Raw genomic sequence first — 27,410 nt, forward strand, 5'->3', positions numbered from 1 at the left:
TTAGCAATCGTCATTCTATCCTCTTGTGTTGAAGCCCACGTTTCAGTTGTTTTTTTATGTTAGGCGGATTCTGGTCGAGGGTAGAGTTTTGAACATTTTCTCTCCTTGATGTTGAACAGGTATGTATTCCCTATATCAGGTTAAAAATATGTGTTCATTTAAAATGTTTTCATGTATTGATTAGTGTTTAATGGCACTGAAAAGCTCAAATGTGAAGGATTACATGTTGCTTCGTGCATATTACTGTATGTATTACCTATTTGAAAGATGGTTTATGTCATGTTGCACAGTATTAATGTAAAGGCTAAAAGCTCAGAGTTTTGGCAGAGATAACATGCAATATGACACATACATAAGATATACACCAGATGCGATGTTTATTTTCCAATTATGTTGTATTTTATTCCTTGGATTTTTGAATGTGATTATACTCAGTCTGCATTCTACTCGACTGAGAGAGGCGGATTCTGGTCGAGGGTAGAGTTTTGAACATTTTCTCTCCTTGATGTTGAACAGATTGAGAGAGTTGTACACAATAAAGTGCCTTCAAGTACGCCAGTGTCTTGTCTTCAGTGCACCGGAACACAACGCAGTAGTCGGCAACGAGCAGACCGCGCCGGCTACATAGTCACAATAAGTGCATGTAACTGAACCCAGTGAAAGGGCAAAGAGCGTGCTCTATCACTATCTGGTCAGATTGTCCAAATGAGAATAAACATACTGAACTCTAATTGTTTTATGATATTATTATGTGCTTCAAACTACCCACGTGGCATCCCACTGGGCAAAAACTGGTTGAATCAATGTTGTTTCCACGTCATTTCTGCAAATAAATGATATGTTATGACATTGAATCAACGTGGAAAACTGATTTTATTTGCAAAAAGTAATCAACATAAGGGATTTTGGTCATTTTTTTCACCCAACTTTTAACCTAAATCCAATGACAGGGTGAAATGTTTGGTTGATTTCATATTGAATTCACCTTAGTTGACAACTCAACCAAATGTAAATCAAAACTAGACTTTGAACTGACATCTGTGCCCAGTGGGATGTTTACAGACAAGAGTGATTCCAGGAATGTTTGGTTATCTGTATAAAAGAGGTGTGGACCAGAGTGTTGCACTGAGTGTTGCAATGAGCTCTGGTTGTCTTTATAAAAGACACATGCATCTTTGTGGGGCAGACATCTGCTCAGTCACTCATACAGGTGAGCTCATGCACTCACGTCTTTACTAAATACCTATCTTTCTTTTCTTTACTAAATACCTATCTTTATTTGTTATCCTTCATGAATACATCAAGTCATCTATACTGGATATTCTTACTATATAGCACTGTTGAGGAGAGATTAATGTGTTCTGCACTGTTGAGGAGAGATTAATGTGTTCTGCACTGTTGAGGAGAGATTAATGTGTTCTGCACTATTGAGGAGAGATACATGTGTTCTGCACTATTGAGGAGAGATACATGTGTTCTGCACTATTGAGGAGATATTAATGTGTTCTGCACTATTGAGGAGAGATAAATGTGTTCTGCACTATTGAGGAGAGATTGATGTGTACTGCACTATTGAGGAGAGATAAATGTGTTCTGCACTATTGAGGAGAGATTAATGTGTACTGCACTATTGAGGAGAGATAAATGTGTTCTGCACTATTGAGGAGAGATACATGTGTTCTGCACTATTGAGGAGAGATACGTGTGTTCTGCACTATTGAGGAGAGATTAATGTGTTCTGCACTATTGAGGAGAGATACATGTGTTCTGCACTATTGAGGAGAGATTAATGTGTTCTGCACTGTTGAGGAGAGATTAATGTGTTCTGCACTGTTGAGGAGAGATTAATGTGTTCTGCACTATTGAGGAGAGATAAATGTGTTCTGCACTATTGAGGAGAGATAAATGTGTTCTGCACTGTTGAGGAGAGATTAATGTGTTCTGCACTATTGAGGAGAGATAAATGTGTTCTGCACTATTGAGGAGAGATAAATGTGTTCTGCACCCACTGAGTAGCAGCAGGGCAGACAGGCAGTCTGTCATTTATTTTACTGCTTTTCAGACAGTCTCTAACTACAACATACAGTAGGTTACATTCAGACAGTCTCTAACTACAACATACAGTAGGTTACATTCAGGCAGTCTCTAACTACAACATACAGTAGGTTACATTCAGACAGTCTCTAACTACAACATACAGTAGGTTACATTCAGACAGTCTCTAACTACAACATACAGTAGGTTACATTGAGGCAGTCTCTAACTACAACATACAGTAGGTTACATTCAGACAGTCTCTAACTACAACATACAGTAGGTTACATTCAGACAGTCTCTAACTACAACATACAGTAGGTTAAATTCAGACAGTCTCTAACTACAACATACAGTAGGTTACATTCAGACAGTCTCTAACTACAACATACAGTAGGTTACATTCAGACAGTCTCTAACTACAACATACAGTAGGTTACATTCAGACAGTCTCTAACTACAACATACAGTAGGTTACATTCAGACAGTCTCTAACTACAACATACAGTAGGTTACATTCAGACAGTCTCTAACTACAACATACAGTAGGTTACATTCAGACAGTCTCTAACTACAACATACAGTAGGTTACATTCAGGCAGTCTCTAACTACAACATACAGTAGGTTACATTCAGACAGTCTTTAACTACAACATACAGTAGGTTACATTCAGACAGTCTCTAACTACAACATACAGTAGGTTACATTCAGACAGTCTCTAACTACAACATACGGTAGGTTACATTCAGACAGTCTCTAACTACAACATACAGTAGGTTACATTCAGACAGTCTCTAACTACAACATACAGTAGGTTACATTCAGACAGTCTCTAACTACAACATACAGTAGGTTACATTCAGACAGTCTCTAACTACAACATACAGTAGGTTGCATTCAGACAGTCTCTAACTACAACATACAGTAGGTTGCATTCAGACATTCTCTAACTACAACATACAGTAGGTTACATTCAGGCAGTCTCTAACTACAACATACAGTAGGTTACATTCAGGCAGTCTCTAACTACAACATACAGTAGGTTACATTCAGACAGTCTCTAACTACAACATACAGTAGGTTACATTCAGGCAGTCTCTAACTACAACATACAGTAGGTTACATTCAGACAGTCTCTAACTACAACATACAGTAGGTTACATTCAGACAGTCTCTAACTACAACATACAGTAGGTTACATTCAGACAGTCTCTAACTACAACATACAGTAGGTTACATTCAGGCAGTCTCTAACTACAACATACAGTAGGTTACATTCAGACAGTCTCTAACTACAACATACAGTAGGTTACATTCAGACAGTCTCTAACTACAACATACAGTAGGTTACATTCAGACAGTCTCTAACTACAACATACAGTAGGTTACATTCAGACAGTCTCTAACTACAACATACAGTAGGTTACATTCAGACAGTCTCTAACTACAACATACAGTAGGTTACATTCAGACAGTCTCTAACTACAACATACAGTAGGTTACATTCAGACAGTCTCTAACTACAACATACAGTAGGTTACATTCAGACAGTCTCTAACTACAACATACAGTAGGTTACATTCAGACAGTCTCTAACTACAACATACAGTAGGTTACATTCAGGCAGTCTCTAACTACAACATACAGTAGGTTACATTCAGACAGTCTCTAACTACAACATACAGTAGGTTACATTCAGACAGTCTCTAACTACAACATACAGTAGGTTACATTCAGACAGTCTCTAACTACAACATACAGTAGGTTACATTCAGACAGTCTCTAACTACAACATACAGTAGGTTACATTCAGGCAGTCTCTAACTACAACATACAGTAGGTTACATTCAGACAGTCTCTAACTACAACATACAGTAGGTTACATTCAGACAGTCTCTAACTACAACATACAGTAGGTTACATTCAGACAGTCTCTAACTACAACATACAGTAGGTTACATTCAGACAGTCTCTAACTACAACATACAGTAGGTTACATTCAGACAGTCTCTAACTACAACATACAGTAGGTTACATTCAGACAGTCTCTATCTACAACATACAGTAGGTTACATTCAGACAGTCTCTAACTACAACATACAGTAGGTTACATTCAGACAGTCTCTAACTACAACATACAGTAGGTTACATTCAGACAGTCTCTAACTACAACATACAGTAGGTTACAATCAGACAGTCTCTAACTACAACATACAGTAGGTTACATTCAGACAGTCTCTAACTACAACATACAGTAGGTTACATTCAGGCAGTCTCTAACTACAACATACAGTAGGTTACATTCAGACAGTCTCTAACTACAACATACAGTAGGTTACATTCAGGCAGTCTCTAACTACAACATACAGTAGGTTACATTCAGACAGTCTCTAACTACAACATACAGTAGGTTGCATTCAGACAGTCTCTAACTACAACATACAGTAGGTTACATTCAGACAGTCTCTAACTACAACATACAGTAGGTTACATTCAGGCAGTCTCTAACTACAACATACAGTAGGTTACATTCAGACAGTCTCTAACTACAACATACAGTAGGTTACATTCAGACAGTCTCTAACTACAACATACAGTAGGTTACATTCAGACAGTCTCTAACTACAACATACAGTAGGTTACATTCAGACAGTCTCTAACTACAACATACAGTAGGTTACATTCAGACAGTCTCTAACTACAACATACAGTAGGTTACATTCAGACAGTCTCTAACTACAACATACAGTAGGTTACATTCAGACAGTCTCTAACTACAACATACAGTAGGTTACATTCAGACAGTCTCTAACTACAACATACAGTAGGTTACATTCAGACAGTCTCTAACTACAACATACAGTAGGTTACATTCAGACAGTCTCTAACTACAACATACAGTAGGTTACATTCAGGCAGTCTCTAACTACAACATACAGTAGGTTACATTCAGACAGTCTCTAACTACAACATACAGTAGGTTACATTCAGACAGTCTCTAACTACAACATACAGTAGGTTACATTCAGACAGTCTCTAACTACAACATACAGTAGGTTACATTCAGACAGTCTCTAACTACAACATACAGTAGGTTACATTCAGACAGTCTCTAACTACAACATACAGTAGGTTACATTCAGACAGTCTCTAACTACAACATACAGTAGGTTACATTCAGACAGTCTCTAACTACAACATACAGTAGGTTACATTCAGACAGTCTCTAACTACAACACACAGTAGGTTACATTCAGACAGTCTCAAACTACAACATACAGTAGGTTACATTCAGGCAGTCTCTAACTACAACATACAGTAGGTTACATTCAGACAGTCTCTAACTACAACATACAGTAGGTTACATTCAGACAGTCTCTAACTACAACATACAGTAGGTTACATTCAGACAGTCTCTAACTACAACATACAGTAGGTTACATTCAGACAGTCTCTATCTACAACATACAGTAGGTTACATTCAGACAGTCTCTAACTACAACATACAGTAGGTTACATTCAGACAGTCTCTAACTACAACATACAGTAGGTTACATTCAGGCAGTCTCTAACTACAACATACAGTAGGTTACATTCAGACAGTCTCTAACTACAACATACAGTAGGTTACATTCAGACAGTCTCTAACTACAACATACAGTAGGTTACATTCAGACAGTCTCTAACTACAACATACAGTAGGTTACATTCAGACAGTCTCTAACTACAACATACAGTAGGTTACATTCAGGCAGTCTCTAACTACAACATACAGTAGGTTACATTCAGACAGTCTCTAACTACAACATACAGTAGGTTACATTCAGACAGTCTCTAACTACAACATACAGTAGGTTACATTCAGACAGTCTCTAACTACAACATACAGTAGGTTACATTCAGACAGTCTCTAACTACAACATACAGTAGGTTACATTCAGACAGTCTCTAACTACAACATACAGTAGGTTACATTCAGACAGTCTCTAACTACAACATACAGTAGGTTACATTCAGACAGTCTCTAACTACAACATACAGTAGGTTACATTCAGGCAGTCTCTAACTACAACATACAGTAGGTTACATTCAGACAGTCTTTAACTACAACATACAGTAGGTTACATTCAGACAGTCTCTAACTACAACATACAGTAGGTTACATTCAGACAGTCTCTAACTACAACATACAGTAGGTTACATTCAGACAGTCTCTAACTACAACATACAGTAGGTTACATTCAGACAGTCTCTAACTACAACATACAGTAGGTTACATTCAGACAGTCTCTAACTACAACATACAGTAGGTTACATTCAGACAGTCTCTAACTACAACATACAGTAGGTTGCATTCAGACAGTCTCTAACTACAACATACAGTAGGTTACATTCAGACAGTCTCTAACTACAACATACAGTAGGTTGCATTCAGACATTCTCTAACTACAACATACAGTAGGTTACATTCAGACAGTCTCTAACTACAACATACAGTAGGTTACATTCAGACAGTCTCTAACTACAACATACAGTAGGTTACATTCAGACAGTCTCTAACTACAACATACAGTAGGTTACATTCAGACAGTCTCTAACTACAACATACAGTAGGTTACATTCAGACAGTCTCTAACTACAACATACAGTAGGTTACATTCAGACAGTCTCTAACTACAACATACAGTAGGTTACATTCAGACAGTCTCTAACTACAACATACAGTAGGTTACATTCAGACAGTCTCTAACTACAACATACAGTAGGTTACATTCAGACAGTCTCTAACTACAACATACAGTAGGTTACATTCAGGCAGTCTCTAACTACAACATACAGTAGGTTACATTCAGACAGTCTCTAACTACAACATACAGTAGGTTACATTCAGGCAGTCTCTAACTACAACATACAGTAGGTTACATTCAGACAGTCTCTAACTACAACATACAGTAGGTTACATTCAGACAGTCTCTAACTACAACATACAGTAGGTTACATTCAGACAGTCTCTAACTACAACATACAGTAGGTTACATTCAGACAGTCTCTAACTACAACATACAGTAGGTTACATTCAGACAGTCTCTAACTACAACATACAGTAGGTTACATTCAGACAGTCTCTAACTACAACATACAGTAGGTTACATTCAGACAGTCTCTAACTACAACATACAGTAGGTTACATTCAGACAGTCTCTAACTACAACATACAGTAGGTTACATTCAGACAGTCTCTAACTACAACATACAGTAGGTTACATTCAGACAGTCTCTAACTACAACATACAGTAGGTTACATTCAGACAGTCTCTAACTACAACATACAGTAGGTTACATTCAGACAGTCTCTAACTACAACATACAGTAGGTTACATTCAGACAGTCTCTAACTACAACATACAGTAGGTTACATTCAGACAGTCTCTAACTACAACATACAGTAGGTTACATTCAGACAGTCTCTAACTACAACATACAGTAGGTTACATTCAGACAGTCTCTAACTACAACATACAGTAGGTTACATTCAGACAGTCTCTAACTACAACATACAGTAGGTTACATTCAGACAGTCTCTAACTACAACATACAGTAGGTTACATTCAGACAGTCTCTAACTACAACATACAGTAGGTTACATTCAGACAGTCTCTAACTACAACATACAGTAGGTTACATTCAGACAGTCTCTAACTACAACATACAGTAGGTTACATTCAGACAGTCTCTAACTACAACATACAGTAGGTTACATTCAGACAGTCTCTAACTACAACATACAGTAGGTTACATTCAGACAGTCTCTAACTACAACATACAGTAGGTTACATTCAGACAGTCTCTAACTACAACATACAGTAGGTTACATTCAGACAGTCTCTAACTACAACATACAGTAGGTTACATTCAGACAGTCTCTAACTACAACATACAGTAGGTTACATTCAGACAGTCTCTAACTACAACATACAGTAGGTTACATTCAGACAGTCTCTAACTACAACATACAGTAGGTTACATTCAGACAGTCTCTAACTACAACATACAGTAGGTTACATTCAGACAGTCTCTAACTACAACATACAGTAGGTTACATTCAGACAGTCTCTAACTACAACATACAGTAGGTTACATTCAGACAGTCTCTAACTACAACATACAGTAGGTTACATTCAGACAGTCTCTAACTACAACATACAGTAGGTTACATTCAGACAGTCTCTAACTACAACATACAGTAGGTTACATTCAGACAGTCTCTAACTACAACATACAGTAGGTTACATTCAGGCAGTCTCTAACTACAACATACAGTAGGTTACATTCAGACAGTCTCTAACTACAACATACAGTAGGTTACATTCAGACAGTCTCTAACTACAACATACAGTAGGTTACATTCAGACAGTCTCTAACTACAACATACAGTAGGTTACATTCAGACAGTCTCTAACTACAACATACAGTAGGTTACATTCAGACAGTCTCTAACTACAACATACAGTAGGTTACATTCAGACAGTCTCTAACTACAACATACAGTAGGTTACATTCAGACAGTCTCTAACTACAACATACAGTAGGTTACATTCAGACAGTCTCTAACTACAACATACAGTAGGTTACATTCAGACAGTCTCTAACTACAACATACAGTAGGTTACATTCAGACAGTCTCTAACTACAACATACAGTAGGTTACATTCAGACAGTCTCTAACTACAACATACAGTAGGTTACATTCAGACAGTCTCTAACTACAACATACAGTAGGTTACATTCAGACAGTCTCTAACTACAACATACAGTAGGTTACATTCAGACAGTCTCTAACTACAACATACAGTAGGTTACATTCAGACAGTCTCTAACTACAACATACAGTAGGTTACATTCAGACAGTCTCTAACTACAACATACAGTAGGTTACATTCAGACAGTCTCTAACTACAACATACAGTAGGTTACATTCAGACAGTCTCTAACTACAACATACAGTAGGTTACATTCAGACAGTCTCTAACTACAACATACAGTAGGTTACATTCAGACAGTCTCTAACTACAACATACAGTAGGTTACATTCAGACAGTCTCTAACTACAACATACAGTAGGTTACATTCAGACAGTCTCTAACTACAACATACAGTAGGTTACATTCAGACAGTCTCTAACTACAACATACAGTAGGTTACATTCAGACAGTCTCTAACTACAACATACAGTAGGTTACATTCAGACAGTCTCTAACTACAACATACAGTAGGTTACATTCAGACAGTCTCTAACTACAACATACAGTAGGTTACATTCAGACAGTCTCTAACTACAACATACAGTAGGTTACATTCAGACAGTCTCTAACTACAACATACAGTAGGTTACATTCAGACAGTCTCTAACTACAACATACAGTAGGTTACATTCAGACAGTCTCTAACTACAACATACAGTAGGTTACATTCAGACAGTCTCTAACTACAACATACAGTAGGTTACATTCAGACAGTCTCTAACTACAACATACAGTAGGTTACATTCAGACAGTCTCTAACTACAACATACAGTAGGTTACATTCAGACAGTCTCTAACTACAACATACAGTAGGTTACATTCAGACAGTCTCTAACTACAACATACAGTAGGTTACATTCAGACAGTCTCTAACTACAACATACAGTAGGTTACATTCAGACAGTCTCTAACTACAACATACAGTAGGTTACATTCAGACAGTCTCTAACTACAACATACAGTAGGTTACATTCAGACAGTCTCTAACTACAACATACAGTAGGTTACATTCAGACAGTCTCTAACTACAACATACAGTAGGTTACATTCAGACAGTCTCTAACTACAACATACAGTAGGTTACATTCAGACAGTCTCTAACTACAACATACAGTAGGTTACATTCAGACAGTCTCTAACTACAACATACAGTAGGTTACATTCAGACAGTCTCTAACTACAACATACAGTAGGTTACATTCAGACAGTCTCTAACTACAACATACAGTAGGTTACATTCAGACAGTCTCTAACTACAACATACAGTAGGTTACATTCAGACAGTCTCTAACTACAACATACAGTAGGTTACATTCAGACAGTCTCTAACTACAACATACAGTAGGTTACATTCAGACAGTCTCTAACTACAACATACAGTAGGTTACATTCAGACAGTCTCTAACTACAACATACAGTAGGTTACATTCAGACAGTCTCTAACTACAACATACAGTAGGTTACATTCAGACAGTCTCTAACTACAACATACAGTAGGTTACATTCAGACAGTCTCTAACTACAACATACAGTAGGTTACATTCAGACAGTCTCTAACTACAACATACAGTAGGTTACATTCAGACAGTCTCTAACTACAACATACAGTAGGTTACATTCAGACAGTCTCTAACTACAACATACAGTAGGTTACATTCAGACAGTCTCTAACTACAACATACAGTAGGTTACATTCAGACAGTCTCTAACTACAACATACAGTAGGTTACATTCAGACAGTCTCTAACTACAACATACAGTAGGTTACATTCAGACAGTCTCTAACTACAACATACAGTAGGTTACATTCAGACAGTCTCTAACTACAACATACAGTAGGTTACATTCAGACAGTCTCTAACTACAACATACAGTAGGTTACATTCAGACAGTCTCTAACTACAACATACAGTAGGTTACATTCAGACAGTCTCTAACTACAACATACAGTAGGTTACATTCAGACAGTCTCTAACTACAACATACAGTAGGTTACATTCAGACAGTCTCTAACTACAACATACAGTAGGTTACATTCAGACAGTCTCTAACTACAACATACAGTAGGTTACATTCAGACAGTCTCTAACTACAACATACAGTAGGTTACATTCAGACAGTCTCTAACTACAACATACAGTAGGTTACATTCAGACAGTCTCTAACTACAACATACAGTAGGTTACATTCAGACAGTCTCTAACTACAACATACAGTAGGTTACATTCAGGCAGTCTCTAACTACAACATACAGTAGGTTACATTCAGACAGTCTCTAACTACAACATACAGTAGGTTACATTCAGACAGTCTCTAACTACAACATACAGTAGGTTACATTCAGACAGTCTCTAACTACAACATACAGTAGGTTACATTCAGACAGTCTCTAACTACAACATACAGTAGGTTACATTCAGACAGTCTCTAACTACAACATACAGTAGGTTACATTCAGACAGTCTCTAACTACAACATACAGTAGGTTACATTCAGACAGTCTCTAACTACAACATACAGTAGGTTACATTCAGACAGTCTCTAACTACAACATACAGTAGGTTACATTCAGACAGTCTCTAACTACAACATACAGTAGGTTACATTCAGACAGTCTCTAACTACAACATACAGTAGGTTACATTCAGACAGTCTCTAACTACAACATACAGTAGGTTACATTCAGACAGTCTCTAACTACAACATACAGTAGGTTACATTCAGGCAGTCTCTAACTACAACATACAGTAGGTTACATTCAGACAGTCTCTAACTACAACATACAGTAGGTTACATTCAGACAGTCTCTAACTACAACATACAGTAGGTTACATTCAGACAGTCTCTAACTACAACATACAGTAGGTTACATTCAGACAGTCTCTAACTACAACATACAGTAGGTTACATTCAGACAGTCTCTAACTACAACATACAGTAGGTTACATTCAGACAGTCTCTAACTACAACATACAGTAGGTTACATTCAGACAGTCTCTAACTACAACATACAGTAGGTTACATTCAGACAGTCTCTAACTACAACATACAGTAGGTTACATTCAGACAGTCTCTAACTACAACATACAGTAGGTTACATTCAGACAGTCTCTAACTACAACATACAGTAGGTTACATTCAGACAGTCTCTAACTACAACATACAGTAGGTTACATTCAGACAGTCTCTAACTACAACATACAGTAGGTTACATTCAGACAGTCTCTAACTACAACATACAGTAGGTTACATTCAGACAGTCTCTAACTACAACATACAGTAGGTTACATTCAGACAGTCTCTAACTACAACATACAGTAGGTTACATTCAGACAGTCTCTAACTACAACATACAGTAGGTTACATTCAGACAGTCTCTAACTACAACATACAGTAGGTTACATTCAGACAGTCTCTAACTACAACATTCAGTAGGTTACATTCAGACAGTCTCTAACTACAACATACAGTAGGTTACATTCAGGCAGTCTCTAACTACAACATACAGTAGGTTACATTCAGACAGTCTCTAACTACAACATACAGTAGGTTACATTCAGGCAGTCTCTAACTACAACATACAGTAGGTTACATTCAGACAGTCTCTAACTACAACATACAGTAGGTTACATTCAGACAGTCTCTAACTACAACATACAGTAGGTTACATTCAGGCAGTCTCTAACTACAACATACAGTAGGTTACATTCAGACAGTCTCTAACTACAACATACAGTAGGTTACATTCAGGCAGTCTCTAACTACAACATACAGTAGGTTACATTCAGACAGTCTCTAACTACAACATACAGTAGGTTACATTCAGACAGTCTCTAACTACAACATACAGTAGGTTACATTCAGGCAGTCTCTAACTACAACATACAGTAGGTTACATTCAGACAGTCTCTAACTACAACATACAGTAGGTTACATTCAGACAGTCTCTAACTACAACATACAGTAGGTTACATTCAGACAGTCTCTAACTACAACATACAGTAGGTTACATTCAGACAGTCTCTAACTACAACATACAGTAGGTTACATTCAGACAGTCTCTAACTACAACATACAGTAGGTTACATTCAGACAGTCTCTAACTACAACATACAGTAGGTTACATTCAGACAGTCTCTAACTACAACATACAGTAGGTTACATTCAGACAGTCTCTAACTACAACATACAGTAGGTTACATTCAGACAGTCTCTAACTACAACATACAGTAGGTTACATTCAGACAGTCTCTAACTACAACATACAGTAGGTTACATTCAGGCAGTCTCTAACTACAACATAGAGTAGGTTACATTCAGACAGTCTCTAACTACAACATACAGTAGGTTACATTCAGGCAGTCTCTAACTCCAACATACAGTAGGTTACATTCAGACAGTCTCTAACTACAACATACAGTAGCTTACATTCATCGAGTGGGGGGTTTTAAAACCAGACAGCATAAAACCAACAAAGATTTACTCAATTTATGTCTTAAAATACATTGTATACCAGAACATTCGACATAGGGTACCGCTCCGGTAGACTGATTTGTACGTGAAGAACGTGATACGTTTGTTTAGGTCAGGGGAAAAGGCATCCTGGGGGGCGGAGCGGGTGGTTCGATCCGGTGGCACAGCCTCTGCCTTAACTATTTAACCATTAGCAGCTTCTGACCTGAAGAATACTGTTGTAAATATGCTTCACATCCGTTCAACGTACTATTTTTCTGTCTACTTTTTCAGTAAACTGTACAAAAGTTTCCTTCAAAGGCAAACGGACATCTATCTCAACAACGATGGTAGGTATTAATAAACCATTATTAGAATAAGCAGAAATTCATAGATACTCAAAATGTGAATATGGGACATGTATCTTTAATGAACCAACACTAGACAGTACTTCCATTACAACCTGCTATGTCCATCTACTCTGTGGTGCAGTTCAGCTTGCTGCTGGCTCTGCTGTTCCCCGTGGTGGTGCAGTCCTCCCTGCATCCAGTGGACTGTAATGAGGTGTACCGATCAGGTTTTGGACTGAATGGGGTTTACACCATTCATCCTGCAGGACCCACCTCACCTGTCCAGGTGTTCTGTGACATGTCGATGGACAGTGCATATCTAGGAAAGTGGACGGTCAGTATCCAATGTTTCTACCAATCTTTAAATACACATAGGTATTTACTTTTTTTTTTTTTTTACAGTTAGCAATAGCTGTACATTTTACAGTACATTTACAGTAACACAACACTGTATCACTGTATTTGCTGTCAATCACATTGCACTTGGGTACTTTTTGACCCGTCCTGTAAATTAACTCACTTTCAATTACATTTACATGACACAAACTGTTAAAGAATTATTAGTCATTTTACAGTAAGTTACAGGCTATTGAGTTGCAGTGAAAATACAGTAATATGTTTTTACAGCAAAACTGTATTTTGTTCAGTAAATATACAACAACTAACTGTATTTTTACAACTAATTTGAAGATGTTATTGCTGTAAAATGACAGTGTGCTGCTGTTTTCGGATTACAGTACACTCTTGTACACTGAACAAAAATATAAACACAACATGTACAGTGTTGGTTCCATGTTTCATGAGCTGAAATAAAAGATCCCTGTTAGTGAGCATTTCTCCTTTGCCAAAATAGACAGGTTTGGCATGTCAAGAAGCTTATTAAACAGCATGATCATTACATAGGTTCACCTTGTGCTGGGGACAATTAAAAGGCAGCTCTAAAATGTGCAGTTTTGTCACACAACACAATGCCTCAAGTTTTGAGGGAGCGCGCATCTGATATGTTGACTGCAGGAATGTCCATGTCACGGTCGTCTGACGAATGAGTAGACCAAAGCGCAGCGCGTTGAGTGAACATGACTTTATTAAGATAAAGTACACTAACCAAAACAATAAACACTGACGAAACGTGAAGTCCAACAGTACACGACTGAACACGGAACAAAAACCCACAAACACACAGTGAAACCACAACAGTTTAAATATGGCTCCCAATCAGAGATAACGAGCCGACAGCTGTCACTCGTTACCTCCGATTGGGAGTCACATGAATAATCAAGAACCACCACAACATAGAAATGCACAACTAGAAATCCCAACATAGAAATACACCCAAATGAAAATGAACAACCCTGGCTCCATAAATCAGAGTCCCTGGAGCCAGAGTGTCACAGTACCCCCCTAAAGGTGCGAACTCCGGGCGCACCAGCATACAGTCTAGGGGAGGGTCTGGGTGGGCGTCTGTCCATGGTGGCGGCTCTGGCACTGGTCGTGGTCCCCACCCCACCATAGTCACTACCCGCTTACGTAGCCTCCTCCAAATGACCACCCTCCAATATAACCCCACTGGATTAAGGGGCAGCACCGGACTAAGAGGCAGCACCGGACTAAGGGGCAACACCGGACTAAGGGACAGCACCAGGAGAAGGGGCAGCACCAGGATAAGGGGCAGCACCAGGATAAGGGGCAGCACCAGACTAAGGGGCAGAACCAGACTAAGGGGCAGCACCGGACTAAGGGGCAGCACCAGGATAAGGGGCAGCACCAGGATAAGGGGCAGCACCAGGATAAGGGGCAGCACCAGGATAAGGGGCAGCACCAGACTAAGGGGCAGCACCAGGATAAGGGGCAGCACCAGGATAAGGGGCAGCACCAGGATAAGGGGCAGCACCAGGATAAGGGGCAGCACCAGGATAAGGGGCAGCACCAGGATAAGGGGCAGCACCAGGATAAGGGGCAGCACCAGGATAAGGGGCAGCACCAGGATAAGGGGCAGTACCGGACTAAATGGCGGATCCTGGCTGGACGGCTCTGGCGGATCCTGGCTGGACGGCTCTGGCGGATCCTGGCTGGACGGCTCTGGCGGATCCTGGCTGGACGGCTCTGGCGGATCCTGGCTGGACGGCTCTGGCGGATCCTGGCTGGACGGCTCTGGCGGATCCTGGCTGGACGGCTCTGGCGGATCCTGGCTGGACGGCTCTGGCGGATCCTGGCTGGACGGCTCTGGCGGATCCTGGCTGGACGGCTCTGGCGGATCCTGGCTGGACGGCTCTGGCGGATCCTGGCTGGACAGCTCTGGCGGATCCTGGCTGGACGGCTCATGGCCGGCTGACGGATCTGGCTGCTCATGGCTGGCTGACGGATCTGGCTGCTCATGGCTGGCTGACGGATCTGGCTGCTCATGGCTGGCGGAAGGCTCTGGCTGCTCATGGCTGGCTGACGGATCTGGCTGCTCATAGCTGGCGGAAGGCTCTGGCTGATCCTGTCTGGCGGAAGGCTCTGGCTGATCCTGTCTGGCGGAAGGCTCTGGCTGATCCTGTCTGGCAGACGGCTCTGGCTGATCCTGTCTGGCGGAAGGCTCTAGCGGCTCCTGTCTGGCGGAAGGCTCTAGCGGCTCCGATCTGGCGGACGGCTCTGAAGGCTCATGGCAGACGGGCGGCTTTGCAGGCTCAGTACAGACGGGCGGCTTTAGCGCCGTAGGGCAGACGGGTAGTTCAAGCGCCGTTGGGCAGACGGGCAGTTCAGGCACCGTTGGGCAGACGGGCAGTTCAGGCGCCGTTGGGCAGACGGGCAGTTCAGGCCCGTTGGGCAGACGGCAGATTCTGGCCGTCTGAGGCGCACCGTAGGCCTGGTGCGTGGTGCCGGAACTGGAGGTACCGGGCTGAGGACACGCATCTCAGGGCTAGTGCGGGGAGAAGGAACAGGGCATGCTGGGCCCTGGGGGACGCACCGTAGGCCTGATGCGTGGTGCCGGAACAGGCCGGGCCGGGCTGGCGAGCGCACCATATCCCTGGTGCGTGGAGCCGAACAGGCCGGGCAGGGCTGTCGACGCACACCGTATCCTTGGTGCGTGGAGCAGGAACAGGCCGGGCAGGGCTGTCGACGCACACCGTATCCTCTGTGCGTGGAGCAGGAACAGGCCGGGCTGGGCTGGCGACGCACACCGTAGGTTCTGTGCGTGGAGCAGGAACAGGCCGCGGGCTACCGGCTGGAAACAGGCCGGCTGGCGACGAACCGTAGGTTCTGTGCGTGGAGACAGTCACGCATGGTTCTGTGCGTGGAGCAGGAACATGCCGGGCTGAACTGGCGACGCACACCGTGGGCTTGGTGCGTGGAGCAGGAACAGGCCGGGCAGGGCTGTCGACGCACACCGTATCCTTGGTGCGTGGAGCAGGAACAGGCCGGGCAGGGCTGTCGACGCACACCGTATCCTTGGTGCGTGGAGCAGGAACAGGCCGGGCTGGGCTGGCGACGCACACCGTAGGTTCTGTGCGTGGAGCAGGAACAGGCCGGGCTGGGCTGGCGACGCACACCGTGGGCTTGATGCGTGGAGTAGGAACAGGCCGGTCCGTACTGGGAACACACACCACTGGCTTTAACTGGGGATCAGGAACGGGCCGGACCGGACTGGTAACACACATCAGTCTCTCACGCCGTGCCGCAACAACTTCCCTTCCTCTACTCGCCAATGGCTCCCGTAATCCGATAGCCTTCTCTCCACGTCTCCCTGTGGCAGCCTCCTGCTGCCCAGCCGCCCAAGCCATGTGCCCCCCCAAAAAACTTTTTTTGGGGGTTGCCTCTCGTCCTTCCAACGATGATGGCCCTGCTGACGCCGTTGCTCCTCTCTCGCCAGGGCCTTGATCTTCCCCCAAGGTCCCTTGCCCCGAGCATGTCCTCCCAGGACCACGATTTGCCCACCTGGGCCATCGCCAGCCTCTCGATCTCCTTACCAGGCGCTTCCTCCCATGTCCAGCTGTCTTGCTCCTGGACACGCTGCTTGGTCCTTCTATGGTGGGTTTTTCTGTCACGGTCGTCTGACGAATGAGTAGACCAAAGCGCAGCGCGTTGAGTGAACATGACTTTATTAAGATAAAGTACACTAACCAAAACAATAAACACTGACGAAACGTGAAGTCCAACAGTACACGACTGAACACGGAACAAAAACCCACAAACACACAGTGAAACCACAACAGTTTAAATATGGCTCCCAATCAGAGATAACGAGCCGACAGCTGTCACTCGTTACCTCCGATTGGGAGTCACATGAATAATCAAGAACCACCACAACATAGAAATGCACAACTAGAAATCCCAACATAGAAATACACCCAAATGAAAATGAACAACCCTGGCTCCATAAATCAGAGTCCCTGGAGCCAGAGTGTCACAGTCCACCAGAGCTGTTGCCAGAGAATGTAATGTTCATTTCTCTACCATAAGCCGCCTCCAATGTCATTTTAGAGAATTTGGCAGTACGTCCAACCGGCCTCACAAACACGTGTATGGCATCGTGTGAGTGAGGAGTTTGCTGATGTCAACATTGTGAACAGAGTGCCCCATGGTGGCGATGGGGTTATGGTATGGGCAAGCATAAGCTATGGACAATGAACACAATTGCATTTTATCAAAGGCAATTTGAATGCATAGAGATACCGTGACGAGATCCTGAAGCCCATTGTGAGGCCCATTTTTTAAAAAGATATATGTGACCAAAAGATGCATATCTGTATTCCCAGTCATGTGAAATCCATAGATTAGGGCCTAATGAATTTATTTCAATTGACTGATTTCCTTATATGAACTATAACTAAGTAGAATCTTTGAAATTGTTGCGTTTATTTATTTTTTCAGTATAAATAATGTTACTATAACTTTACAACAACTCAGTAGTCTGTAAATTATTATAATTTTATAAGTATTACAGTAACATTTGATACAATTATTATTATTACAATTATTAGTATTACAGTAACATTTGATACAATTATTTATTGTGGGCACACTTGGGACTCAACCTCACCTGGGATTTGAACTCATAACCTTGCCAGTAAATCTGCATTTCTTACTATGCAGGGTAGATCTGTGGGCTTGACAGAGTTTGGCCACAGATTTAATGTCAATAATACATTTCTGCACTTAGCTAAACAGCAGTGCTCAAGGAGTGCCCCGCCAGTACATAGCCCCCATCTACATTTCAAACCGCCAGGGAACGACAAGGTACCCTAACCGTACCCTACATTTTTGAGAGTGTGTTGATATATGTTCTTGGTAATAAATCTGTACCTGGTGGCACTGCTGAAACATCAACGCACTCCCGACAAAGAAGTTGCAAGTTCAAATCCCAGAGCATATATCCACACTTTCTGTTAAGTGTCCCTGAGACATGCAATTTTTGAGTTGGTGCTGTCAGATATTCTGACAATTATTATACTTGATTCTGGGAAACTTAGTGAAGTGCAGAAATGTATTATTGCCAATAAATCTGTGGCCAGCTCTGCTATGCCCACAAACCTGAGCCCTATACTACGTACTGTATGTGATTTGAGGAGTTAGCGATGTAACTTTGGTCAACTCGGAGTTCAACTCAGGATAACCGGTAAACACTAAAAACAAATGGTTCTAAATAGTGCCAAATAAGGGTAATTTGGCTTGTAACCATAACAGAACCCTTTTTGGTGCAATATGGAAACCTTTTTTGAAAGTTCTATAAAGAACCATGCTCATAAGGTTCTAAATGGAACCTGTATGGTGCTATAAAGAACCCTTTCCTAAGGTTCTATAAAGAACCACTAATAAAATGTTCTATATAGCACCAAAAAAAAAAGGTTCCGCTATGATTACAACCTTTTTGGGGTTTTACAGAACCCTTTTTTTAGGGTTCTTTATGGAACCTTTATGGCGAATGGTTCTATAAAGAACCTTTCTCAATCTCAAATGTTCTTTGTAGAACCATACAGGGTTTTTATTCTGGTTTAATAGACATATTACATTGTTAAAATTCCCAGAGGTGTTATTATTGTGTTGATAGTTGACTAGCTGAATCAGGTGTGCTAGTTCTGGAACAGATGGAGAGTCCCTAAGGAGAGAACCGAGAACTACTGATTTAGTAGTCAACTGTTCTCTTTCAGAAGACACCATCACTGGCCATAGTCATACACTGTGAGCACCAAAAGTATTGGGACAGTGAGCCCTTTGTTGTTGTTTTGGCTCTGTACTCCAGCTCTTTGGATTTGAAATGATGATGAACCGTATCACTGAGATGAGAGTATCACTGCCTCCTTCTCACAAATGATCCAAAAAATATAAAAATTAAATAAAGTTGGTTTAACACAGTGGCGGGTCATTTTGACCCTAGGACAACGGGAGGGTTAAGAATAGAATATGTTTCTAAACACTTCTACATTAATGTGGATGCTACCATGATTATGGATAATCCTGAATGAATCGTGAATAATGATGAGTGAGAAAGTAACAGACGCACAAATATCATATTCTAATTAACAGCCACCCCACATTTTAATTATCACTAAAAGAGGAAAGAATCCTTATTTGAACTGCAAAGAACCATTGAAGGGCTCAAATGGTTCTTTGGGTCAGTATGGTTCCGCATAGAACCATCACCCTTCCCAAAGAACCCTTGAGGAACCCACATGTTTTAGTGTGCTCCATGAAAGTGCCTCACCTTTTAGCAAATTACATTTCTATGGCAACGAATCCTTCAGAACTTACCTGCTCCTGGGCTGCCTAACTCAGGCCTAACTCAGGCCTAACTCAGGGCTAACTCAGGGCTAACTCAGGGCTAACTCAGGGCTAACTCAGGCCTAACTCAGGGCTAACTCAGGGCTAACTCAGGCCTAACTCAGGGCTAACTCAGGGCTAACTCAGGCCTAACTCAGGCCTAACTCAGGCCTAACTCAGGGCTAACTCAGGCCTAACTCAGGCCTAACTCAGGGCTAACTCAGGCCTAACTCAGGGCTAACTCAGGGCTAACTCAGGGCTAACTCAGGCCTAACTCAGGCCTAACTCAGGCCTAACTCAGGGCTAACTCAGGGCTAACTCAGGCCTAACTCAGGCCTAACTCAGGGCTAACTCAGGGCTAACTCAGGCCTAACTCAGGGCTAACTCAGGGCTAACTCAGGGCTAACTCAGGCCTAACTCAGGGATAACTCAGGCCTAACTCAGGCCTAACTCAGGGCTAACTCAGGGCTAACTCAGGGCTAACTCAGGGGCTAACTCCATTTATCCTGAATTAAGTGTCGGAGCCACAAGTAGAGAACCAATGAAATCAGATTCCCTCCCTCTCGCAAAGATTGCGTCATCATCCCCTTCATTTGAGGAAGATGACTGATTCAATATTTTCTATAGTAATGTTAAAATACCTATCACATTACCCATTTAGTAATGACAGAATGCATTTGAAACTTCAAGCACAGTAAAAAAAAAGTGTGTATGACTTAATAGAATGATTTGATTGTGTGGTGTATTGATAAGCTACTAAAGAACACCAACGACAGCATTAACAATAAGTAATAAAGTACTAAAATAAAGATGGCGCCTACTGAATAATAATAATAATAATAGCCTGATGAATAAGCTGAATAAGCAAGATAACGTTTCTTTCATTTTGATTTCAGCACAAATGAAAATGTGTCGCCCACGGATTGATGTTTCAGCATTGTCTCAATGAAGAGTGCGGTGTTCGACTAGCAGCACTGACTCTCCCACGGATTGATGTTTCAGCATTGTCTCAATGAAGAGTGCGGTGTTCGACTAGCAGCACTGACTCTCCCACGGATTGATGTTTCAGCATTGTCTCAATGAAGAGTGCGGTGTTCGACTAGCGGCACTGACTCTCCCACGGATTGATGTTTCAGCATTGTCTCAATGAAGAGTGCGGTGTTCGACTAGCAGCACTGACTCTCCCACGGATTGATGTTTCAGCATTGTCTCAATGAAGAGTGCGGTGTTCGACTAGCAGCACTGACTCTCCCACGGATTGATGTTTCAGCATTGTCTCAATGAAGAGTGCGGTGTTCGACTAGCAGCACTGACTCTCCCACGGATTGATGTTTCAGCATTGTCTCAATGAAGAGTGCGGTGTTCGACTAGCAGCACTGACTCTCCCACGGATTGATGTTTCAGCATTGTCTCAATGAAGAGTGCGGTGTTCGACTAGCAGCACTGACTCTCCCACAGATTGATGTTTCAGCATTGTCTCAATGAAGAGTGCGGTGTTCGACTAGCAGCACTGACTCTCCCACGGATTGATGTTTCAGCATTGTCTCAATGAAGAGTTCAGTGTTCAACTTAGCCACGTGCGACATGCACGCGCAGTTACAAAACTGCTAGAGTTAGCTGCAGGCGGACGAGCAATATCTATCGTCGTAGTACAGATGAAGCCTGAGCTGAAATGTGAAGCTAACTGAAGCTGGCTAGCTTTAGAAAACCCTGAGTAGATCTAGCTTCAATCGTAGTACACCCATCAGGTGGCATAGCAGGAAATTCAGGTACCTGGCAACCAAGAGGTTTCAATTCCAAATTCCAGGTGTGGTTGAGTCCCAAGTGTGTTCATAGCGAAGGATTTTACAAGATTTTTCTGTTATACTTATCCTGTAAAATTACGATAACTTACGGGCTACTGAGTTGTCATCATTTACAAGCATGTACTGTAATCAGAATAGAGCAGCATACTGTCATTTTAGCTTAATTCAGATTTTTGTTTAAAAATACAGTAAGTTGTTGTATATTTACTGTATTTTTACTGCAACTTTTAGCAAAGTGCATAAATGTATTCTTGGCCAATCTCTACCATGAACACAGACCTGGTGGCGTGGCAGGAAACTCAGGTCACTGGCAACCAAGAGGTTGTGAGTTCATACCCACGTGAGGTTGAGTCCCAAGTAATCAGAATACAGCAGCATACTGTCACTTTACGGCAATAACCCCATAATTCAGCTGTAAAAATACAGTAACTTGTTTTACTGTATTTTCACTACAACCAGTAGCCGGTAGTGTAGCGTAAAATTACAGAAAATGCAGCTGTAAAAATACAGTAACTTGTTATTGTATAATTACCATATTTTCACTACAACCAGTAGCCGGTAGTGTAGCATAAAATTACAGAAAATGCAGCTGTAAAAATACAGTAACTTGTTATTGTATAATTAGCATATTTTCACTACAACCAGTAGCCGGTAGTGTAGCGTAAAATTACAGAAAATGCAGCTGTAAAAATACAGTAACTTGTTATTGTATAATTACCATATTTTCACTACAACCAGTAGCCGGTAGTGTAGCGTAAAATTACAGAAAATGCAGCTGTAAATATACAATAACTTGTTGTTGTATATTTACCATATTTTCACTACAAACAGTAGCCGTTAGTGTAGCTTAAAATTACAGAAAATGCAGCTGTAAAAATACAGTAACTTGTTATTGTATAATTACCATATTTTCACTACAACCAGTAGCCGGTAGTGTAGCGTAAAATTACAGAAAATGCAGCTGTAAAAATACAGTAACTTGTTATTGTATAATTACCATATTTTCACTACAACCAGTAGCCGGTAGTGTAGCGTAAAATTACAGAAAATGCAGCTGTAAAAATACAGTAACTTGTTATTGTATAATTACCATATTTTCACTACAACCAGTAGCCGGTAGTGTAGCGTAAAATTACAGAAAATGCAGCTGTAAAAATACAGTAACTTGTTATTGTATAATTACCATATTTTCACTACAACCAGTAGCCGGTAGTGTAGCGTAAAATTACAGAAAATGCAGCTGTAAAAATACAGTAACTTGTTATTGTATAATTACCATATTTTCACTACAACCAGTAGCCGGTAGTGTAGCGTAAAATTACAGAAAATGCAGCTGTAAAAATACAGTAACTTGTTATTGTATAATTACCATATTTCCACTACAACCAGTAGCCGGTAGTGTAGCGTAAAATTACAGAAAATGCAGCTGTAAAAATACAGTAACTTGTTATTGTATAATTACCATATTTTCACTACAACCAGTAGCCGGTAGTGTAGCGTAAAATTACAGAAAATGCAGCTGTAAAAAATACAGTAACTTGTTATTGTATAATTACCATATTTTCACTACAACCAGTAGCCGGTAGTGTAGCGTAAAATTACAGAAAATGCAGCTGTAAAAATACAGTAACTTGTTATTGTATAATTAGCATATTTTCACTACAACCAGTAGCCGGTAGTGTAGCGTAAAATTACAGAAAATGCAGCTGTAAAAATACAGTAACTTGTTATTGTATAATTACCATATTTTCACTACAACCAGTAGCCGGTAGTGTAGCGTAAAATTACAGAAAATGCAGCTGTAAAAATACAGTAACTTGTTATTGTATAATTACCATATTTTCACTACAACCAGTAGCCGGTAGTGTAGCGTAAAATTACAGAAAATGCAGCTGTAAATATACAATAACTTGTTGTTGTATATTTACCATATTTTCACTACAAACAGTAGCCGTTAGTGTAGCTTAAAATTACAGAAAATGCAGCTGTAAAAATACAGTAACTTGTTATTGTATAATTACCATATTTTCACTACAACCAGTAGCCGGTAGTGTAGCGTAAAATTACAGAAAATGCAGCTGTAAAAATACAGTAACTTGTTATTGTATAATTACCATATTTTCACTACAACCAGTAGCCGGTAGTGTAGCGTAAAATTACAGAAAATGCAGCTGTAAAAATACAGTAACTTGTTATTGTATAATTACCATATTTTCACTACAACCAGTAGCCGGTAGTGTAGCGTAAAATTACAGAAAATGCAGCTGTAAAAATACAGTAACTTGTTATTGTATAATTACCATATTTCCACTACAACCAGTAGCCGGTAGTGTAGCGTAAAATTACAGAAAATGCAGCTGTAAAAATACAGTAACTTGTTATTGTATAATTACCATATTTTCACTACAACCAGTAGCCGGTAGTGTAGCGTAAAATTACAGAAAATGCAGCTGTAAAAATACAGTAACTTGTTATTGTATAATTACCATATTTTCACTACAACCAGTAGCCGGTAGTGTAGCGTAAAATTACAGAAAATGCAGCTGTAAAAATACAGTAACTTGTTATTGTATAATTACCATATTTTCACTACAACCAGTAGCCGGTAGTGTAGCGTAAAATTACAGAAAATGCAGCTGTAAAAATACAGTAACTTGTTATTGTATAATTACCATATTTTCACTACAACCAGTAGCCGGTAGTGTAGCGTAAAATTACAGAAAATGCAGCTGTAAAAATACAGTAACTTGTTATTGTATAATTAGCATATTTTCACTACAACCAGTAGCCGGTAGTGTAGCGTAAAATTACAGAAAATGCAGCTGTAAAAATACAGTAACTTGTTATTGTATAATTACCATATTTTCACTACAACCAGTAGCCGGTAGTGTAGCGTAAAATTACAGAAAATGCAGCTGTAAAAATACAGTAACTTGTTATTGTATAATTACCATATTTTCACTACAACCAGTAGCCGGTAGTGTAGCGTAAAATTACAGAAAATGCAGCTGTAAAAATACAGTAACTTGTTATTGTATAATTACCATATTTTCACTACAACCAGTAGCCGGTAGTGTAGCGTAAAATTACAGGTTAGTTGTTCCTGCCAAACCAGTACTAGGACACAGACGCTGTGCACGTTATCTCTTCTTCTTCCTCTTCCTTCTTTACACATAAGAACTGATTTACCATTAAAACCAGTCAATCAATTAAAACAACATCTCTCTCTTAATCAGGTGATTCAAAACAGACAGGACGGATCAGTGAACTTCCACAGGAAGTGGGATGAGTACAAGAGTGGGTTTGGGAGCGCAGCTGGAGAGCACTGGCTGGGTAAGAAACTGATTTAACGTTTAAACCTGCAGAACATTCTCCTCTTAGAACCCCTGTTCAGCGAATGAGCTCCTTCCTGTTTGATCCTGATTCACGTAAAGTTCATTTGTCATTGTATTTCCAACAACACAGTGTACTTCTATGCTGGTACTATTCTACAGGGCTGGAGACGATGCATCTCCTGACTACGAAAGGAACCTATGAGCTGAGGGTGGACATGGAGGACTTTGAGGGGAAGAAGGTCTATGCTCAGTACTCCTCCTTCTCTGTTGGACCAGAGGCTGAAGGATACCTGCTAAAGCTGGGCTCATTCAAAGATGGAGGAGCAGGTGGGTGACAACTTATATCGTCCATGAAAAAATTACAACAAAAAGGTCCAAGAATATAGCACCAGAAAATAGGACCAGAACGAATTCCAAGGAAAAACACTCCAAGATAATCTGTCATTAAGGGTTCATAGCTGAAGATTTGCCAGTGGAAGTATTTTCATTAGGTTACCTGGGGCCCTTTCCTTGTGTTGCTGGTCTGTGCTCTTTGTTCATATCTTCAGGAGATTCTATGACTCAATCAGAGTGGTCAGAAATCTTTGTTTTTATCTTCAGGAGATTCTATGACTCATCAGAGTGGTCAGAAATCTTTGTTTTTAATCTTCAGGAGATTCTATGACTCATCACAGTGGTCAGAAATCTTTGTTTTTATCCTCAGGAGATTCTATGACTCATCACAGTGGTCAGAAATCTTTGTTTTTATCCTCAGGAGATTATATGACTCATCACAGTGGTCAGAAATCTTTGTTTTTAATCCTCAGGAGATTCTATGACTCATCACAGTGGTCAGAAATCTTTGTTTTTATCCTCAGGAGATTCTATGACTCATCACAGTGGTCAGAAATCTTTGTTTTTATCCTCAGGAGATTCTATGACTCATCACAGTGGTCAGAAATCTTTGTTTTTAATCCTCAGGAGATTCTATGACTCATCACAGTGGTCAGAAATCTTTGTTTTTATCCTCAGGAGATTCTATGACTCATCACAGTGGTCAGAAATCTTTGTTTTTAATCCTCAGGAGATTCTATGACTCATCACAGTGGTCAGAAATTTACAACGTTAGATAAAGACCAGGACCTTAACCTCAACAACTGTGGCCAGATGTACTACAGTGGATTTTGGCACAACAACTGCCATTGGACTAATCCCAATGGGATATACGCATGGGGGGAGTCTGCCTACGGTATTGGCATCAACTGGAAAACATGGAAAGGCTTTACATACTCCCTGAAAACCATTACCATGAAGATCAGACCAGCCACTGAATAGAAGTGAAACGGCTTAACTGATAACCATCTCTACTTCTAACTAAATTGTTAAATCAACATTTTCAATAACAATGATTGCCACAAAAACATATTTCTACCACTTACACACATTACGTTTACAGGGCAGGGGGTATCTTTATTTCTAAGTGTGATTGGGTCTTCAGAGATCATTAGAGGGTGCAGCAGGACACAGAAGATCCTCTGATCTACTAAGAAGTGCAGCTTTGCCATAGCAACAGAAACCTGACTGCAGTGGGGATGATGTGACTCCAACCCATCCTCTGTCTGTCTCTTTCATACCCTAACCCACTGTCTGTCTGTTTCATACCCTAACCCACTGTCTGTCTGTTTCATACCCTAACCCACTGTCTGTCTGTTTCATACCCTAACCCACTGTCTGTCTGTTTCATACCCTAACCCTCTGTCTGTCTGTTTCATACCCTAACCCTCTGTCTGTCTGTTTCATACCCTAACCCACTGTCTGTCTGTTTCATACCCTAACCCACTGTCTGTCTGTTTCATACCCTAACCCACTGTCTGTCTGTTTCATACCCTAACCCACTGTCTGTCTGTTTC

The 27,410-nt window shown here is 40.7% G+C and overlaps 1 protein-coding gene across 3 annotated transcripts; it reads left to right on the forward strand.

Annotated features, from left to right (window-relative positions):
• The first annotated feature begins 1,141 nt into the window (after positions 1-1,141).
• LOC121581026 (microfibril-associated glycoprotein 4) lies at positions 1,142-27,147 on the forward strand. 3 transcript variants are annotated; one of them, XM_041896469.1, is made up of 6 exons: positions 1,142-1,210; positions 13,585-13,640; positions 13,783-13,974; positions 25,423-25,519; positions 25,681-25,848; positions 26,585-27,147. In XM_041896469.1, exons 1-6 carry the CDS (start codon positions 1,168-1,170, stop codon positions 26,833-26,835), a joined length of 807 nt encoding a protein of 268 aa, XP_041752403.1. In that variant the 5' UTR covers positions 1,142-1,167; the 3' UTR covers positions 26,836-27,147. The 3 variants fall into 3 exon arrangements, with proteins under 3 accessions (XP_041752403.1, XP_041752325.1, XP_041752482.1); XM_041896391.2 differs by lacking the exon at positions 26,585-27,147 and adding an exon at positions 26,174-26,572; XM_041896548.2 differs by lacking the exon at positions 26,585-27,147 and adding an exon at positions 26,122-26,429.
• Positions 27,148-27,410: the final 263 nt, after the last annotated feature.

Source organism: Coregonus clupeaformis, chromosome 1 (genome assembly GCF_020615455.1).
Source record: "Coregonus clupeaformis isolate EN_2021a chromosome 1, ASM2061545v1, whole genome shotgun sequence".
Classification (NCBI taxonomy): Eukaryota; Metazoa; Chordata; class Actinopteri; order Salmoniformes; family Salmonidae; genus Coregonus; species Coregonus clupeaformis.